This window comes from Perca flavescens, chromosome 8 (assembly GCF_004354835.1).
Source record: "Perca flavescens isolate YP-PL-M2 chromosome 8, PFLA_1.0, whole genome shotgun sequence".
Taxonomy (NCBI): domain Eukaryota; kingdom Metazoa; phylum Chordata; class Actinopteri; order Perciformes; family Percidae; genus Perca; species Perca flavescens.
Genome location: NC_041338.1, coordinates 5,118,963 through 5,139,032, shown reverse-complemented (window position 1 = coordinate 5,139,032; position 20,070 = coordinate 5,118,963). Strand labels below are relative to the sequence as shown.

The 20,070-nt window shown below is 37.5% G+C and overlaps 2 protein-coding genes across 2 annotated transcripts; one reads left to right on the top strand and one right to left on the bottom strand.

Annotated features, from left to right (window-relative positions):
- The first annotated feature begins 12,835 nt into the window (after positions 1-12,835).
- On the top strand, positions 12,836-14,570 carry anapc13 (anaphase promoting complex subunit 13). Its single transcript, XM_028586482.1, has 2 exons — positions 12,836-13,246; positions 14,194-14,570. The coding sequence occupies exons 1-2, from the start codon at positions 13,148-13,150 to the stop codon at positions 14,317-14,319; spliced, it is 225 nt and encodes a 74-aa protein (XP_028442283.1). The 5' UTR covers positions 12,836-13,147; the 3' UTR covers positions 14,320-14,570.
- Positions 13,659-19,432, bottom strand: LOC114560831 (lathosterol oxidase). The gene is made up of 6 exons (XM_028586481.1): positions 19,275-19,432; positions 18,423-18,640; positions 17,181-17,313; positions 16,804-16,904; positions 15,924-16,052; positions 13,659-15,118 (listed from the first exon to the last, which is right to left on the bottom strand). Exons 2-6 carry the CDS (start codon positions 18,630-18,632, stop codon positions 14,849-14,851), a joined length of 843 nt encoding a protein of 280 aa, XP_028442282.1. The 5' UTR covers positions 18,633-18,640; positions 19,275-19,432; the 3' UTR covers positions 13,659-14,848.
- Positions 19,433-20,070: the final 638 nt, after the last annotated feature.

The following is a 20,070-nucleotide window of genomic DNA, read 5'->3' as shown; positions in this document are numbered from 1 at the left end:
ATCAGTCTGGCTAATATGTAGGTTTGGTTTTTAGAGCAGCCTGGATAAGACTTACAATATGGCTTTAAATAGCAGCCTCAAACAGAGTTGAAATATAGCTTTAAGTTGACATTTAAGCCTTTATTTTTACTTTCCTTCATCAGAATGCTCCGAAAATGCACAGGGACACTAAGGGATGTGTATACTATCACCCTGGGGTGAAATTAGTCTGGCTAATATGGAGGTTTGGTTTTTATAGCAGCCTGAATAAGACTTAAATATGGCTTTAAATAGCAGCCTCAAACAGAGTTGAAATATAGCTTTAAGTTGACATTTAAGCCTTTATTTTTTACTTTCCTTCATCAGAATGCTCCGAAAATGCACAGGGACACTAAGGGATGTGTATACTATCACCCTGGGGTGAAATTAGTCTGGCTAATATGGAGGTTTGGTTTTAGAGCAGCCTGAATAAGACTTAAAATATGGCTTTAAATAGCAGCCTCAAACAGAGTTGAAATATAGCTTTAAGTTGACATTTAAGCCTTTATTTTTAATTTCCTTCATCAGAATGCTCCGAAAATGCACAGGGACATTAAGGGATGTGTATACTATCACCCTGGGGTGAAATCAGTCTGGCTAATATGGAGGTTTGGTTTTAGAGCAGCCTGAATAAGACTTACAATATGGCTTTAAATAGCAGCCTCAAACAGAGTTGAAATATAGCTTTAAGTTGACATTTAAGCCTTTATTTTTTACTTTCCTTCATCAGAATGCTCCGAAAATGCACAGGGACACTAAGGGATGTGTATACTATCACCCTGGGGTGAAATTAGTCTGGCTAATATGGAGGTTTGGTTTTTAGAGCAGCCTGAATAAGACTTAAAATATGGCTTTAAATAGCAGCCTCAAACAGAGTTGAAATATAGCTTTAAGTTGACATTTAAGCCTTTATTTTTACTTTCCTTCATCAGAATGCTCCGAAAATGCACAGGGACATTAAGGGATGTGTATACTATCACCCTGGGGTGAAATCAGTCTGGCTAATATGGAGGTTTGGTTTTTAGAGCAGCCTGAATAAGACTTACAATATGGCTTTAAATAGCAGCCTCAAACAGAGTTGAAATATAGCTTTAAGTTGACATTTAAGCCTTTATTTTTTACTTTCCTTCATCAGAATGCTCCGAAAATGCACAGGGACATTAAGGGATGTGTATACTATCACCCTGGGGTGAAATCAGTCTGGCTAATATGGAGGTTTGGTTTTTAGAGCAGCCTGAATAAGACTTACAATATGGCTTTAAATAGCAGCCTCAAACAGAGTTGAAATATAGCTTTAAGTTGACATTTAAGCCTTTATTTTTACTTTCCTTCATCAGAATGCTCCGAAAATGCACAGGGACATTAAGGGATGTGTATACTATCACCCTGGGGTGAAATCAGTCTGGCTAATATGTAGGTTTGGTTTTTAGAGCAGCCTGGATAAGACTTACAATATGGCTTTAAATAGCAGCCTCAAACAGAGTTGAAATATAGCTTTAAGTTGACATTTAAGCCTTTATTTTTACTTTCCTTCATCAGAATGTCTCCGAAAATGCACAGGGACATTAAGGGATGTGTATACTATCACCCTGGGGTGAAATCAGTCTGGCTAATATGGAGGTTTGGTTTTTAGAGCAGCCTGAATAAGACTTAAAATATGGCTTTAAATAGCAGCCTCAAACAGAGTTGAAATATAGCTTTAAGTTGACATTTAAGCCTTTATTTTTACTTTCCTTCATCAGAATGCTCCGAAAATGCACAGGGACACTAAGGGATGTGTATACTATCACCCTGGGGTGAAATTAGTCTGGCTAATATGGAGGTTTGGTTTTTAGAGCAGCCTGAATAAGACTTACAATATGGCTTTAAATAGCAGCCTCAAACAGAGTTGAAATATAGCTTTAAGTTGACATTTAAGCCTTTATTTTTACTTTCCTTCATCAGAATGCTCCGAAAATGCACAGGGACATTAAGGGATGTGTATACTATCACCCTGGGGTGAAATTAGTCTGGCTAATATGGAGGTTTGGTTTTTAGAGCAGCCTGAATAAGACTTACAATATGGCTTTAAATAGCAGCCTCAAACAGAGTTGAAATATAGCTTTAAGTTGACATTTAAGCCTTTATTTTTACTTTCCTTCATCAGAATGCTCCGAAAATGCACAGGGACATTAAGGGATGTGTATACTATCACCCTGGGGTGAAATCAGTCTGGCTAATATGGAGGTTTGGTTTTTAGAGCAGCCTGAATAAGACTTACAATATGGCTTTAAATAGCAGCCTCAAACAGAGTTGAAATATAGCTTTAAGTTGACATTTAAGCCTTTATTTTTTACTTTCCTTCATCAGAATGCTCCGAAAATGCACAGGGACACTAAGGGATGTGTATACTATCACCCTGGGGTGAAATCAGTCTGGCTAATATGGAGGTTTGGTTTTTAGAGCAGCCTGAATAAGACTTACAATATGGCTTTAAATAGCAGCCTCAAACAGAGTTGAAATATAGCTTTAAGTTGACATTTAAGCCTTTATTTTTACTTTCCTTCATCAGAATGCTCCGAAAATGCACAGGGACATTAAGGGATGTGTATACTATCACCCTGGGGTGAAATCAGTCTGGCTAATATGGAGGTTTGGTTTTTAGAGCAGCCTGGATAAGACTTACAATATGGCTTTAAATAGCAGCCTCAAACAGAGTTGAAATATAGCTTTAAGTTGACATTTAAGCCTTTATTTTTACTTTCCTTCATCAGAATGCTCCGAAAAATGCACAGGGACATTAAGGGATGTGTATACTATCACCCTGGGGTGAAATCAGTCTGGCTAATATGGAGGTTTGGTTTTTAGAGCAGCCTGAATAAGACTTACAATATGGCTTTAAATAGCAGCCTCAAACAGAGTTGAAATATAGCTTTAAGTTGACATTTAAGCCTTTATTTTTACTTTCCTTCATCAGAATGCTCCGAAAATGCACAGGGACATTAAGGGATGTGTATACTATCACCCTGGGGTGAAATCAGTCTGGCTAATATGGAGGTTTGGTTTTTAGAGCAGCCTGAATAAGACTTACAATATGGCTTTAAATAGCAGCCTCAAACAGAGTTGAAATATAGCTTTAAGTTGACATTTAAGCCTTTATTTTTTTTACTTTCCTTCATCAGAATGCTCCGAAAATGCACAGGGACATTAAGGGATGTGTATACTATCACCCTGGGGTGAAATCAGTCTGGCTAATATGGAGGTTTGGTTTTTAGAGCAGCCTGAATAAGACTTACAATATGGCTTTAAATAGCAGCCTCAAACAGAGTTGAAATATAGCTTTAAGTTGACATTTAAGCCTTTATTTTTACTTTCCTTCATCAGAATGCTCCGAAAATGCACAGGGACATTAAGGGATGTGTATACTATCACCCTGGGGGGAAATGAGTCTGGCTAATATGGAGGTTTGGTTTTTAGAGCAGCCTGAATAAGACTTAAAATATGGCTTTAAATAGCAGCCTCAAACAGAGTTGAAATATAGCTTTAAGTTGACATTTAAGCCTTTATTTTTACTTTCCTTCATCAGAATGCTCCGAAAATGCACAGGGACACTAAGGGATGTGTATACTATCACCCTGGGGTGAAATTAGTCTGGCTAATATGGAGGTTTGGTTTTTATAGCAGCCTGAACAAGACTTAAAATATGGCTTTAAATAGCAGCCTCAAACAGAGTTGAAATATAGCTTTAAGTTGACATTTAAGCCTTTATTTTTACTTTCCTTCATCAGAATGCTCCGAAAATGCACAGGGACACTAAGGGATGTGTATACTATCACCCTGGGGTGAAATTAGTCTGGCTAATATGGAGGTTTGGTTTTTAGAGCAGCCTGAATAAGACTTAAAATATGGCTTTAAATAGCAGCCTCAAACAGAGTTGAAATATAGCTTTAAGTTGACATTTAAGCCTTTATTTTACTTTCCTTCATCAGAATGCTCCCAAAATGCACAGGGACATTAAGGGATGTGTATACTATCACCCTGGGGTGAAATCAGTCTGGCTAATATGGAGGTTTGGTTTTTAGAGCAGCCTGAATAAGACTTACAATATGGCTTTAAATAGCAGCCTCAAACAGAGTTGAAATATAGCTTTAAGTTGACATTTAAGCCTTTATTTTTACTTTCCTTCATCAGAATGTCCGAAAATGCACAGGGACATTAAGGGATGTGTATACTATCACCCTGGGGTGAAATCAGTCTGGCTAATATGGAGGTTTGGTTTTTAGAGCAGCCTGAATAAGACTTAAAATATGGCTTTAAATAGCAGCCTCAAACAGAGTTGAAATATAGCTTTAAGTTGACATTTAAGCCTTTATTTTTACTTTCCTTCATCAGAATGCTCCGAAAATGCACAGGGACACTAAGGGATGTGTATACTATCACCCTGGGGTGAAATCAGTCTGGCTAATATGGAGGTTTGGTTTTTAGAGCAGCCTGAATAAGACTTAAAATATGGCTTTAAATAGCAGCCTCAAACAGAGTTGAAATATAGCTTTAAGTTGACATTTAAGCCTTTATTTTTACTTTCCTTCATCAGAATGCTCCGAAAATGCACAGGGACATTAAGGGATGTGTATACTATCACCCTGGGGTGAAATCAGTCTGGCTAATATGGAGGTTTGGTTTTAGAGCAGCCTGAATAAGACTTACAATATGGCTTTAAATAGCAGCCTCAAACAGAGTTGAAATATAGCTTTAAGTTGACATTTAAGCCTTTATTTTTACTTTCCTTCATCAGAATGCTCCGAAAATGCACAGGGACATTAAGGGATGTGTATACTATCACCCTGGGGTGAAATGAGTCTGGCTAATATGGAGGTTTGGTTTTAGAGCAGCCTGAATAAGACTTACAATATGGCTTTAAATAGCAGCCTCAAACAGAGTTGAAATATAGCTTTAAGTTGACATTTAAGCCTTTATTTTTACTTTCCTTCATCAGAATGCTCCAAAATGCACAGGGACATTAAGGGATGTGTATACTATCACCCTGGGGTGAAATTAGTCTGGCTAATATGGAGGTTTGGTTTTTAGAGCAGCCTGAATAAGACTTACAATATGGCTTTAAATAGCAGCCTCAAACAGAGTTGAAATATAGCTTTAAGTTGACATTTAAGCCTTTATTTTTACTTTCCTTCATCAGAATGCTCCGAAAATGCACAGGGACACTAAGGGATGTGTATACTATCACCCTGGGGTGAAATTAGTCTGGCTAATATGGAGGTTTGGTTTTTAGAGCAGCCTGAATAAGACTTACAATATGGCTTTAAATAGCAGCCTCAAACAGAGTTGAAATATAGCTTTAAGTTGACATTTAAGCCTTTATTTTTACTTTCCTTCATCAGAATGCTCCGAAAATGCACAGGGACATTAAGGGATGTGTATACTATCACCCTGGGGTGAAATCAGTCTGGCTAATATGGAGGTTTGGTTTTTAGAGCAGCCTGAATAAGACTTACAATATGGCTTTAAATAGCAGCCTCAAACAGAGTTGAAATATAGCTTTAAGTTGACATTTAAGCCTTTATTTTTACTTTCCTTCATCAGAATGCTCCGAAAATGCACAGGGACATTAAGGGATGTGTATACTATCACCCTGGGGTGAAATCAGTCTGGCTAATATGGAGGTTTGGTTTTAGAGCAGCCTTTTATGGCCAGTAAATATAGCTTTAACTTAGACTTGGCTAAAAATAGCAGCCTCAAACAGAGTTGAAATATAGCTTTAAGTTGACATTTAAGCCTTTATTTTTATTTTCCTTCATCAGAATGCTCCGAAAATGCACAGGGACACTAAGGGATGTGTATACTATCACCCTGGGGTGAAATTAGTCTGGCTAATATGGAGGTTTGGTTTTTAGAGCAGCCTGAATAAGACTTACAATATGGCTTTAAATAGCAGCCTCAAACAGAGTTGAAATATAGCTTTAAGTTGACATTTAAGCCTTTATTTTTACTTTCCTTCATCAGAATGTCCAAAATGCACAGGGACACTAAGGGATGTGTATACTATCACCCTGGGGTGAAATTAGTCTGGCTAATATGGAGGTTTGGTTTTTAGAGCAGCCTGAATAAGACTTACAATATGGCTTTAAATAGCAGCCTCAAACAGAGTTGAAATATAGCTTTAAGTTGACATTTAAGCCTTTATTTTTAAAATCCTTCATCAGAATGCTCCGACAATGTACAGGGACATTAAGGCATGTGAATACTATCACCCTGGGGTGAAATCAGTCTGGCTAATATGGAAAACATTTGGTTTTTAGAGCAGCCTGAATAAGACTTAAAATATGGCTTTAAAATAGCAGCCTCAAACAGAGTTGAAATATAGCTTTTAGTTTTTTTAAGCCTTTATTTTTCCTTTCCTTCATCAGAATGTTCGAAAATTTTACATTAACATTAAGGGATGTGTATACTATCACCCTGGGGTGAAATCAGTCTGGCTAATATGGAGGTTTGGTTTTTATAGCAGCCTGAATAAGACTTACAATATGGCTTTAAATAGCAGCCTCAAACAGAGTTGAAATATAGCTTTAAGTTGACATTTAAGCCTTTATTTTTACTTTCCTTCATCAGAATGCTCTCAAATGCATAGGACATTAAGGATGTGTACACTATCACCCTGGGGTGGAACCATTCTGGCTAATATGGCGGTTGGGTTTTTAGAGCAGCCTGAATAAGACTTACAATATGGCTTTAAATGGCTGCCTCAAACAGAGTTGAAATATAGCTTTAAGTTGACATTTAAAACAGCTATTTTTTTTACTTTCCTTCATCAGAATGCTCCAAAATGCACAGGGACATTAAGGGATGTGTATACTATCACCCTAAAACAAATACTAGTCTGGCTAATATGGAGGTTTGGTTTTTAGAGCAGCCTGAATAAGACTTAAAATATGGCTTTAAATTAAAAACAGAGTTGAAATATAGCTTTAAGTTGACATTTAAGCCTTTATTTTTACTTTCCTTCATCAGAATGTTGAAAATGCACATACATTATTTGTTATATACTATCACCCTGGGGTGAAAAAAAGTCTGGCTAATTGGAGGTTTAAATAAAGCAGCCTGAATAAGACTTACAATATGGCTTTAAATAGCAGCCTCAAACAGAGTTGAAATATATTTAAGTTGACATTTAAGCCTTTATTTTTACTTTCCTTCATCAGAATGTCAAAATGCACAGGGACATTAAGGGATGTGTATACTATCACCCTGGGGTGAAATCAGTCTGGCTAATATGGAGGTTTGGTTTTTAGAGCAGCCTGAATAAGACTTAGGGTATATGGCTTTAAATAGCAGCCTCAAACAGAGTTGAAATATAGCTTTAAGTTGACATTTGTTCCTTTATTTTTACTTTCCTTCATCAGAATGCTCCGAAAATGCACAGGGACATTAAGGGATGTGTATACTATCACCCTAATGGAAATGAGTCTGGCTAATATGGAGGTTTGGTTTTTAGAGCAGCCTGAATAAGACTTAAAATATGGCTTTAACTAGCAGCCTAGAGTTGAAATATAGCTTTTAAGTTGACATTTAAGCCTTTATTTTTACTTTCCTTCATCAGAATGTCCGAAAATGCACAGGGACATTACGGGATGTGTATACTATCACCCTAGGGGTGAAATGAGTCTGGCTAATATGGAGGTTTGGTTTTAGAGCAGCCTGAATAAGAAGACTTAGAATATGGCTTTAAATAGCAGCCTCAAACAGAGTTGAAATATAGCTTTAAGTTGACATTTAAGCCTTTATTTTTACTTTCCTTCATCAGAATGTCCGAAAAATGCACAGGGACATTAAGGATGTGTATACTATCACCCTGGGGTGAAATCAGTCTGGCTAATATGGAGGTTTGGTTTTTAGAGCAGCCTGAATAAGACTTAAAATATGGTTTTAAATAGCAGCAGCCTGCAAACAGAGTTGAAATATAGCTTTAAGTTGACATTTAAGCCTTTATTTTTACTTTCCTTCATCAGAATGTCCGAAATTTACATAAGTTTAAGGGATTTGTATACTATCACCCTGGGGTGAAATGAGTCTGGCTAATATGGAGGTTTGGTCTTATATTTCAGCCTGAATAAGACTTTATATATGGTTTTAAATAGCAGCCTCAAACAGAGTTGAAATATAGCTTTTTTTTGACATTTAAGCCTTTATTTTTACTTTCCTTCATCAGAATGCTCCGAAAATGCACAGGGTCATTAAGGGATGTGTATACTATCACCCACATTTGAAATGAGTCTGGCTAATATGGAGGTTTGGTTTTTTAGAGCAGCCTGAATAAGACTTAAATATGGCTTTAAATAGCAGCCTCAAACAGAGTTGAAATATAGCTTTAAGTTGACATTTAAGCCTTTATTTTTACTTTCCTTCATCAGAATTGAAATGCACAGGGTTTTAAGGGATGTGTATACTATCCCCTGGGGTGAAATCAGTCTGGCTAATATGGAGGTTGGTTTTTAGAGCAGCCTGAATAAGACTTACATTTTTTAAATTCCAGCAGGGGTTTTTGAAATTAGCTTTAAGTTGACATTTGGAGCTTATTTTTACTTTCCTTCATCAGAATGTCTAAAATGCAGGGACCTTAAGGATGTGTATACTATCACCCTGGGGTCCAATAAGTCTGGCTAATATGGAGGTTTGGTTTTAGAGCAGCCTGAATAAGACTTACAATATGGCTTTAAATAGCAGCCTCCAACAGAGTTGAAATATAGCTTTAAAAACATTTAAGCCTTTATTTTTACTTTCCTTCATCAGAATGTCCAAAATGCACAGGGTTTAAGGGATGTGTATACTATCACCCTGGGGTGAAATTTAATCTGGCTAATATGGAGGTTTGGTTTTTAGAGCAGCCTGAATAAGACTTACAATATGGCTTTAAATTGCAGCCTCAGAGTTGAAATATAGCTTTTTGTTGACATTTAAGCCTTTATTTTTACTTTCCTTCATCAGAATGTTTTAAAATGCACAGGGACATTAAGGGATGTGTATACTATCACCCTGGGGTTTGAAATTTGTCTGGTTCATATGGAGGTTTGGTTTTTAGTTCAGCCTGAAAAAGACTTAGAATATGGCTTTTCAACAGCAGCCTCAAACAGAGTTGAAATATAGCTTTTAAGTTGAAATTTAAGCCTTTATTTTTACTTTCATCAGAATGCTGTTGCATTATTGACATTAAGGGATGTTTATACTATCACCCTGGGGTGAAAAATAGTTTTTAAATATGGAGGTTTGGTTTTTGTTCAGCCTGAATAAGACTTTAAATATTCTTTAAATTGCATCCTCAAACAGAGTTGAAATATAGCTTTAAAAACATACATTTAAACCTTTATTTTTACTTTCCTTCATCAGAATGCTTTGAAAATGCACAGGGACATTAAGGGATGTGTATAAACCAACTATATTCAGTAGTGTTGAAATTGTGTGAAATGTATACAGTCTGATTTTGAGCTAATATGGAGGTTTTAGTTTTTTTAGTGCAAACATTGTAAAATCTTTACAATTAAATTTCGAAAAAATAAATAAATTACAAATTTGAATAGAGATGTAAGTTGATTTTATCAAATATTTATTTTTAAGATATTTAATTATTTTGCTCTTAAAAACACATGGACATTATGTGATGTGTATACTATCACCCTGGACTGTCAGATAAAAATGGTAAGGTTTATATTTTATTCAATACAAATCATCACAGCCAACTTTAAATAGCAGCCTCTAAACATATTGAAAAATAGCCTGAGACTAAAAAACTGTTTGTAGAAATGTTTTTATTTTCTGAAACCGTCTAGCTCAAAGAGTACCATAGTTGAAGAATTACCCGTATACTATCACCCTGGGGTGAAATCAGTCTGGCTAATATGGAAGTTTGGTTTTTATAGCAGCCTGAATAAGACTTACAATATGGCTTTAAATAGCAGCCTCAAACAGAGTTGAAATATAGCTTTAAGTTGACATTTAAGCCTTTATTTTTACTTTCCTTCATCAGAATGCTCCGAAAAAGCACAGGGACATTAAGGGATGTGTAAACTATCACCCTGGGGTGAAATCAGTATGGCTAATATGGAGGTTTGGTTTTTAGAGCAGCCTGAATAAGACTTACAATATGGCTTTAAATAGCAGCCTCAAACATAAAATGTATTGCACTTTATGACACCATCATCTCTATTTTTCTTTGTATAAAATTAAATATTACTTTCATCCTATTCCCTTACAATTGTTGGCTTTGTATATGTACTACCCTACTTTTGATGATAAAAGGCATAATGGTTCACTAGTAACGTTTGAGCATATAACGTGATTCTATTGTAACTAATCTGATCATGTTTGCTTGTGTCACTGAATGTTAAAAAAATAGACTGAGAATCAGTTTACTTGTTGTCAAAATGGTCACATTTATTAACACTTAATCAAGGTCTTTCAGGTCAGGGAATAAGGAGAATATGGGAGAGGAACTCTAGGTGGGCCGGGGGATTCCATGTAGCATGGTCCAGGTTTATGTTCCAGGCTGCAGTCCATTTTAGTAAGTCTAAAAGTCCTCATGTAATCATAAAAAAAATATATATGGTTTGACATCTCTGGACCAGTTTGATGTCTCAGAATTGGGGCATGTGAACTCTCACTAATATATAGTTAAAGTATTATTTAAAGACGAAACTGGATCAATTAATATGGGACGCCAAATGTAAAAAATCAGATACAATTTTATAGCTGATATAGTTTGATTATTTAGCTCACTTTCCTCACATTTAGATCATTTCCCTCACATTTCAGACAGTCGTGTAAAACAAGATGTTGTATGCAATTGTCAACAACATGTTTAAAAAAAGTTAAATAAAAAGTTAAATTGTATCAGAATTTTTACATTTGGCACCCCATAGAATCCACAATATGCAGTGTAATAAATATGACAGACGAGTACAAAATACAATCTGGTTTGGTTCTTTTCTTACAGGAAATAAACACTTTACAAATATTTTCCGTTAAGAAGTGGCTAATAGCCTCAAACATAATGCTGTAATAAACGGTCTTATCTCATTATCAAAGATGATGGGTGTGCATACATTGCATAGGCATTCTTTTTCTATTCACACTGATTCAAATAGAGTGGTCTATTCTAAACTAAGTCGTCTCATGAATTAAAAATACCACAGAATGAACTGTCAAAGTGTTACATTAAGTCAATCATGCATTTAGATGGTGTGCTGTAAATTGGGACAGTCATACACCCTGCTTTGGTCTAGGGCAGTATTGAAGGAGTTGTCACGATACATCCCACTCTTGCCCAGGTCTTCAGAGAATCTTTGTGATATAGGGTGGAAAGTACACGGTGAGCTTTCAAAGGTGGAAGGGAGAAGACCATAGTCACTGGAAGTGGTCCTGTACAATAGATTCTGGGGCTTTGCCCCCAGCACTGGCAGCACATCTTTAACTGCTGCAGTCATCATGCAGGAGAAAACAGGGTTTCCAGGGTTGGCACACATTTTGGTATTTTCTTCCTGCTGTTCTTGAGAGGCTGACATCATTGCAGTGCCTATGAAAAGAAACTGATATCAAAATTCACAAACCTCAACTTTAGTAGGCCTTCATTTGGATAGAAAGGTCGGTAAAACTGAGTGATGCGAAGTTCTCTATCAGTTTGTGTACCTGTTAGCAACATTAAAATCATATAGGCCAAATGTATGAAATACATGTGAATACACAAGAATGAACATATTTAGTTGTAGAATAATTAGATGAGTCTTAACATTCTCATTAAAGACATTTTACAAGCACAGAGATTCTCAGCTATCTTTGATGTTAAGAAAAACACCATTGGATAAAGTTCTAAATGGAATCGCAATATAAAGCTGATTTTTCTTGAGTATCTAGCTATTTTAAAAGTATAGCTACACTCTAAAAGAAAACCTTGTCTAACCTAACGCTACAGGGAGATTTGTCTAGCTAGATAACTTGAGTGAAATGATGGCAAGCTTAGCTAGATGCTAAAGTAACTAGCTATGGTAGCTAATTGTCTTACTAAAGTAGCAACAAATATACAGTAAGCACCAAATGTACTCTCCGAAATAATTAATGAACTATCAATTTAATATTAGTTACCTTCAATGCAGTAAACCAACACAAATTTGCGACGTCTTTAGCTGCGTAACCCGAGCGCACGGCGCACCGCCTGGTTACCATGGAAAACACAAAACATTAGGTAAGAGTTGTAGGCGGGATATTCACGCCAAGACCCGCATTTATTGGCCAGGTGTCCATGAGAATACAAGGTAACGTAACCTCATTTGTACAGGTCCTATCCCCTGACCAATCGGCTATCCTAACCTTAACAAACGAGGTGAAATGCCTAACCCCAACCAATCGAGCTGCTTTGTAGGGCGGGTCTTGGCGTGGGATTCGTAATTTTGCTATCCGGGATGACCGGTTGTATGGTTGTATTTCATTCATGGAAACTTACTGATTATTCCATTTTATATATGTCAATGGTTATTCCCTGATCTTTCATCTATCAAGTTACTTTTACATAAAATACAGAATACGTTTAACATGAATTAAACTTTTGTGCACTGGTTTTAACTGGCATAAAGCTGACAATTCTTCTTCTTCTTCTTCTTCTTCTTCTTCTTCTTCTTCTTCTTCTTCTTCTTCTTCTTCTTATTATTATTATTATTATTATTATTATTATTATTATTATTATTAGCCTATTCGTTGCGATTCGTTGTCTGTGACGGAATCCGCATTTAACCATACTGTCTATGGATTTAACACAGTATTTTCCAAAGTACGTGAAGGCATCATCGGTTTACATCATCACCAAGCGCCTGCTGTGTACTCTACTGTGTATGTGTGTACCCGTGTGTACCGCATCTGCTTTGCTCAAAAGGCTAAAAACTAGAAACAGACCCATACTCAAAGCCTGTTGTTCACAGACTTTGCCAAACCGTGTGTCACTTGTTTATTGTCTGGTAGGCTAACTGGTATATTTGTAAGAGTAGCAGTGGACTTTGTCTTGCTATCTCCACCTTCTGCCACAGTGTGTTATGTGTTGCATTTAGCTAACTAACTTGGCCAGAGGAGAAGATCTTAGCAGCTTGCTCAGAGAATGGACAGTGAAATCCAGCGAGATGGGAGAGTCCTGGACCTCACAGATGACGCCTGGAGGGAAGACAGACTGCCGTATGAAGATGTCACCATCCCTCTGGTAAATGCTGTACAAACAGATTATCGTTAGCATTAGCAACAGGCATTTTATAGAGTTTGTTTACAGTCCGGGGGCCGAAATTTCTCCTCGACATTTTGAACAAAAGATTTGGTTTTTCATGCAGGAGGATAAGTTTAACAAACCCAATCTGTTATCTGCTTGTGAAGAAAGCGTTTTGAGTATCGGAATACATATATTGTTTTCCAACGGGTGTGACAGTTGCTGAGGAGTGGAGGTCACTCCCCTGAGATTTAGTCTTTAACAGGTCATAGTATTTCAGGCAAACGATAATCTGATAAAACACGCTAGGAAGCAGCCTCAAGTTAATGCATGTTGAAATTGGGTCACCAGGGTTCAAAATTAGCACCATCCACCAGCCAAATCCTGGTAAAATATGCCGGTAGATTTGCTTCACTCACCAGCCAAAAAAAAAAACAATTGTATCCTACTCTATGAAGTGTCTGGTAAAATTGGAACATTCACTTGCCATTTGGCTGGTTAATTTTGAACCCTTGGTGACATTTTTCCTACGTGAAATCCATTGCAATTTGATCTGTTGTCAGTTGGAATGCCAGGCTCACAAATCTCCAAAACAGAGAGCATGCAGCTTTGATGATGGTGAGAAAAGGAAGCTCTATTTTCTTGTTCAAATCTAGTGGCAGACTAACAGTAGTCCTCTTTTAGGCTAACAACATATTTGAAGCTATCGGACACTCACTAATAGATTAGTTGTCTACGTGCTTAGTAGTTGTGTCAATAATGAGCAGAGCAACCATTAGCTCCTGCCTTAACCTCTGACAGAAAATGTTCCTATTTATTTTTTATTTAGATTCATCTTTTGTTTCAAAATGTAGCGTTTTTGACTTGACACCGTCCTACTGTCGATAGAAAGTAGAGTGAACTGCTCCTCTTTTTCATGGCATCTTGTCTCCCCTGTTCTCTGGCAGAGCGAGTTGCCTGAGGCTGAGCAGGACAACGGAGGCTCCACAGAGTCTGTGAAAGAACAAGAGATGAAGTGGACAGACCTCGCCCTGCAGAGCCTGCATGAAAACACACCGAGCACCGGCAGCTGAAAGACTAATCTGGACTAATAAAGACTAACTGTAAGACAGAAAAACACATGCACAAGGACACCGGATTCAGACATGTTATTCACCTTCTCTTTGCATTGTATTGTGTCTTTTGAAGGATTTGCAGGATGTTCCACTTTCAGCTAAGCAGAATTTGTGCATACATGTATTTCGCATTGGTATTGGGTTTATATTGTAGTCTTTATGAATATTAAATAACAACTTTGTAATAACATCAATGGAAAAGAGTCACTTCCAATTGTCCTGTGTTTTTTTTGTGTTGAATCCAGAAAGTGAGGAGGACAGTGGACATTCACACAGATACTGTGTGTGTGCTCTGTGTAAAAGTATATTCTATTTTTCTTTGCTTACTAAAAATGTGTTTTTTTTTTCTTCTCATTTCTGCTTTTGATGGCTGGTTTTTTCATCTGATGCGATTGTCTCTTCCGTCGTGACCCAGGCTGAGCACCTCTGTAGGAACCTCCCTGAGAGGTTTAAACCAGAAAAGAAAGTCCTGGCTGTAGCTCCATCATCACTGTGTGCATGCAGCCTCTGCCATGAGCTTGCGAATGTGGTCATGTGGCCCCCTACCCAGCAGGGCTGAGGGGTGTCGGTAGGAGCCCCCTAGATGGTCCCAGAGTGTAAAGTATTGTCCATAGTTGTAGTTGAAGAAGAGATGATGGTCTACGTGGTGAGCAGCACCATTGATCAGACATATCAGGGGGCCTGGGATGCGGTAGTCCCCATCATGTATGGAAATGGTCCAGATGTTGACAAAGACAAATAGTGAGAGGTAGACCACCTGTAATGTACATATCCAAAACATTTCACAGTTAAGTAGAGTTTGCATCAAGTTAATAATGTACTTTTTTTCCACTACTTTTTAAAATGCTCATATTATGCTCATTTTCAGGTTCATAATTGTATTTAGAAGTTGTACCAGAATAGGTTTATGTGGTATAATTTTCAGAAAACACCATATATTTGTTGTACTGCACATTGCTGCAGTTCCTCTTTTCACCCTGTGTGTTGAGCTCTCTGTTTTAGCTACAGAGTGAGGCATCTCACTTCTGTTCCATCTTTGTTGGGAGTCGCACATGCTCAGGTAGTCAGTTGCAGAGTATGAGGGCGGGCCACGCTAGCAGCTAGACGAGCATTATAACGTGTGTCACTTTGTAACACACGTTTGTCTCTGAAGTAAAGGCTGGACTACAATAGAGCTATATATATATATTGCTGGTTTCTTGTTCTTTACGGACATGTGTATCTACTGGATACACCGTTCCATGCACCATAGGAGCATTTACAAGGTGAGCTTAAACTTGTTTATGGCTAATGTATGTATGTATGTATGTATGTATGTATGTATAACACAATAAAGGGGAAAAGCCAAAAGCATAATATGAGCACTTTAAGCAAACATCAAAAAATTTGGCCACAGCTGGTCCTGAAATAATTTAATTCAAGTTTAAGTTTTAACAACATCATTGTGAAAAAAGCAGTAGAGCTTGTGTAGTCCTTTTACAATATAATTTACATTTACAATACTGTTACTCCTCAGACCTAACATCAAAATGTTTATTAAAGAGTGACAAGTAGACCACTACCTTGTGGAGGGGGAAGATGAATGGGTAGACGTGATAGGGTAAGCTCTGCAGGAAGCCGTCGAGTGGGTGGAAGGCATGGCTGGCAAAAGGCGAAGGGATCTTGAATATATGGTGCTGCTTATGGAAGTGCTGAGGGAGAGAAACAAAAGTTGTCTATATATTAAGACTGTCTTCAGATAGAAAACCTATTTTTAATTCCAAACAAGTCAGCCATCTAAAAAACAGGTGTGATTAAAAATGTACAGTTACTGATTTCATATATTGAGTTGTAGATCAGTTGCTTGTGTGTCGTGTTGGTGTCCACCTGATGAATGTAATATTTGTTTATGGAAATAATATTGCTTAGAGCAGCTTTAAAGTACTCATGCTCATTTTCAGATTCATAATTGTATTTAGAGGTTGTATCAGAATAGATTTACATTGTTTAATTTTCAAAAAACACCATATTATTGTTGTACTGCACATTGCTGCAGCTCCTCTTTTCACCCTGTGTGTTGAGCTCTCTGTTTTAGCTACAGAGTGAGGCATGTCACTTCTGTTCCATCTTTGTTGGGAGTCGCACATGCGCAGTACCTAGGTAAGGACTACTAGCCAGTCAGAAGCAGAGTATGAGGGCGTGCCACGCTAGCAGCTAGGTGAGCATTATAACGTGTGTTCCAAAGTGACCACGTTAGTCTCTCAAGTAAAGGCTGGACTACAATAGAGCTGTTTGGAGCAGTTTGTGAACAGTGTTTTCTGTTGGAGATGGTAAGCTTTTTCACTTTGTAAACCTATTACATGCACACAAAAAAGAGATATATAACACAATAAAGGAAAGGGGAAAAGCCAAAAAAGCATAAGATGAGCACTTTAAACTAGCCATAAACAAGTTTAAGCTCACCTTGTAAATGCTCCTATGGTGCATGGAACGGTGTATCCAGTAGATACACATGTCCGTAAAGAACAAGAAACCAGCAATACTCAGGTACACCCCAGGCCAGCCTGAAACAGAAACAACCAAATAGGCTAATGGGTCTCATTAGGACTTAATGTTTAATAACCTGTTTTAAACCTGTGACGGTTTCCTTCATGTCTTTCCCTTCTCTCTCCCCTTTTTATATCTCAGCTGTCCTATCCATTAAAGGCACAGAAATGCCCCCCAAAAAAACAACTTTAAAATGAGAAATATTTGATTTGTGGCTAATCAAATAACTTCCATTTCAATCTTGAGTGGAGCCCCGGCCTGGGTTTTAATGTTTCAGGTAACCGTTGTCTCACCCAGAGAAGATTCGCTGATGTTGTCATAAAGTTGGCTGTGTCCCTTGATCTCCACGAAGAAAAGGACGACAGTGGGGAAGCTCATCCAGAAGATGGAGGCTATTCCTAGTTGAATCTCTTTTCTTACCTGGTTCTGTTGTTGGGACAAAGACAAAGTTAGGATCTGGGAGAAGGTTGCATTGGTATTGTTATTTACGTTTTGTTATCTTAAAGGTCCAGTGTGTAACGTGTTCAGTTGTTCATTATTAAAATCGGTGTTGCCCGTTCACAAACGTGTCCTTTTTCATGAATATTTACCACCACCATCAATTCCAAAAATTCCTTTTGGCTCGAAATATTACATTTGCATATGCTCCATCTTGAAATACGTTAGCCGGTAAGGGACATACAGGACACACTGCTCCGCCTTTCGCGTTTTTGCTGCTAATGGGTATCGTTGCTTCCCGGCCCCGGCAAGTTTGAAGAAGGAAACATGGAGGACCACATGTAGAGATGTTCCGATACCGATACCAGTATCGGTATCGGCTCCGATACTGCCTAAAACACTGGTATCGGTATCGGGAAGTACTGGAGTTTATGCACCGATCCAATACCACGTAATAAAGCCCTAAAGAAAATCTACATTAAAGTAGTTTATTTATGTTCTTTTTCCGTTATAACTGACTGTCAAACTGGAGAATAAAAGAAAGTTCTACGGCATTCATTGTTTGTGTTTGTTCATGTTTCACAAAGAGTTTAACCTGAGCCAGACCGACAACAAAGATAGAAATCATATCACATCCATACAGGGATAGTAGTATACAGCTGTTAAAACATAATGAACTATATGACACTCTGGTATCGGATCGGTACTCGGTATCGGCCGATACGCAAGTTCAGGTATCGGAATCGGTATCGGGAAGCAAAAAAGTGGTATCGGGCCATCTCTAACCACATGTATTGAAAATTCAAAATTTCAGGAACAGGAGTCTTCTTATTTGCCCAGAAAAAGAAAAAGGATATTGAAAAGAGCAAGAGACCAGCTTTTTGAAGCGTGAAGGCTACCGTAGTAATAATAATACGTACTTTGAACTGCGTGGCGCCAGAGAGTTGATTGCGATATACGATCTCAATGCTAGATGGGACAGATTCCTACACATTGGACCTTTTAAATAAATTAAAAAAAAAAAAAAAACAGTCTCAGTCACTAATAGTTAAAACCGCCAATTCATTTCTTTAACATTTTAAAATGGTCTACCCAACCTCGATAAACTGTGGATGTTTCATGAGCTTATGGTCAAACACGTAGTAGAAGCTAATAGCACCGAAGCCCAGGTAAATCAGCAATGCTCCCAGGTTGGTCAACACCCACAGGCTGATTATCTGACGCGGAGCCCAGTCCTCGGGCCACGAGGCCGGGTAAACATACGGAGTCCAGATGTAATTGTCAGCAATGTTCAGCACGTGATCCATGGCACAGTCTGTGAAGAGAGTGACAAGTACTGTTTGATTTTGATTTTGAATGCATGACTTTTACCTGTAACAGAGTATTTTTACAATGTAGGTATTGCTACTTTTACTTTAGTCAAATATCTGAATACTTCTTCCACCACAAATGGCTTATTTCTGATTTTATTGCAACCTGTTTATGCCGGACTCTTCACCTCATATGTTGGCCTATGCTTTAAATACAGGATTACTTAATTTTGTTTAACCCAAATGTTTGACTCCAGAATCACCAGCCATGCACTGTGATACATGGCAGCCAGATGTTACTGGTATAAATTGGAAACAGTTATAAGAAAATATTCTCAGAATGTATAAGTGGAATGTATGTTAAATCGTATGCTTTAATAAAAAGATGTTTGATAAATTGGTAACACATATAGCAGCAGAACAATGATTCTTTAGGACAGTTGCCTTTACTCAAAACAAAATATATCACACACTCTAAAAACAATTTCACCTTGTCGACAGATTTATTAAACTAAAGTGATTTCAGTGTTGATCTCTGCAGTCACTCTCAGAAATTCCAAAAAGCTGTCTCGTGCTTTTTAAGGAACATTTTGTTAGGATTTTGAAAAGAGCTCATGGCTGAATTTCTGTTGAACTGACCTGCTTTAGGACCTCAAAAGTGTGTGAACCTTCTGATAAAGTGGACGAGTCCTCCTTCCTCCAAACGGCAGGTCCACCAGCATGTGATTTACACAGAAAGCACGTGGCTTAATGTAGCAAATTGTTTAGTGGAGAAAGAACCACACCTCCTGCTCATATGTATGAGCTTTCCCAGAATAACTATTTTTTCTGGAAGCTGGTAAGTAGGCTATGGAGGAATCCAAGGAGACAGGTGGAACAAGATCCTAGCATGCTCAGCAAATATTAAGGAGCTCAGTGACAGCAAGGCTTGATCACATATGTGTTTTTTATATATAAATGCTGCAATAGCTATAAATGCTGTATGCCTACATCTTTCAGTCAGATCTGTGATTCTCTTGGAATTTGACATTCCAAACTTGCTTAAGAGTTTTTATTGAATTCATTATTTATAATAGTTAATGAATCATTATATAAAAGTCACCTCAAGATGATCCATGATAAAAAAAAAAGCCACGTCATTACCATCACTGTCATATTCTCACTAAATATGACATGCTAAATCTTGAATGGGGTGGGAAACTAATGTCAGTAGAATTTTATGATTTTATGTATCTGTATTGTATACTGTGAATACTTTGCCTTTATTTTATTGCGCCATCTACCTGCCCAGGGACTACGGGCGGAAACTAACAATTTGCTACAACCTGGCACAAGACATCTATTAATGTTTTTTTGTGCACTGTCCCTGTTCAAATAAATAAATTACAATTACAATTATGTGATTCCAAGTAATGGAATGTGCTTTATCATAATA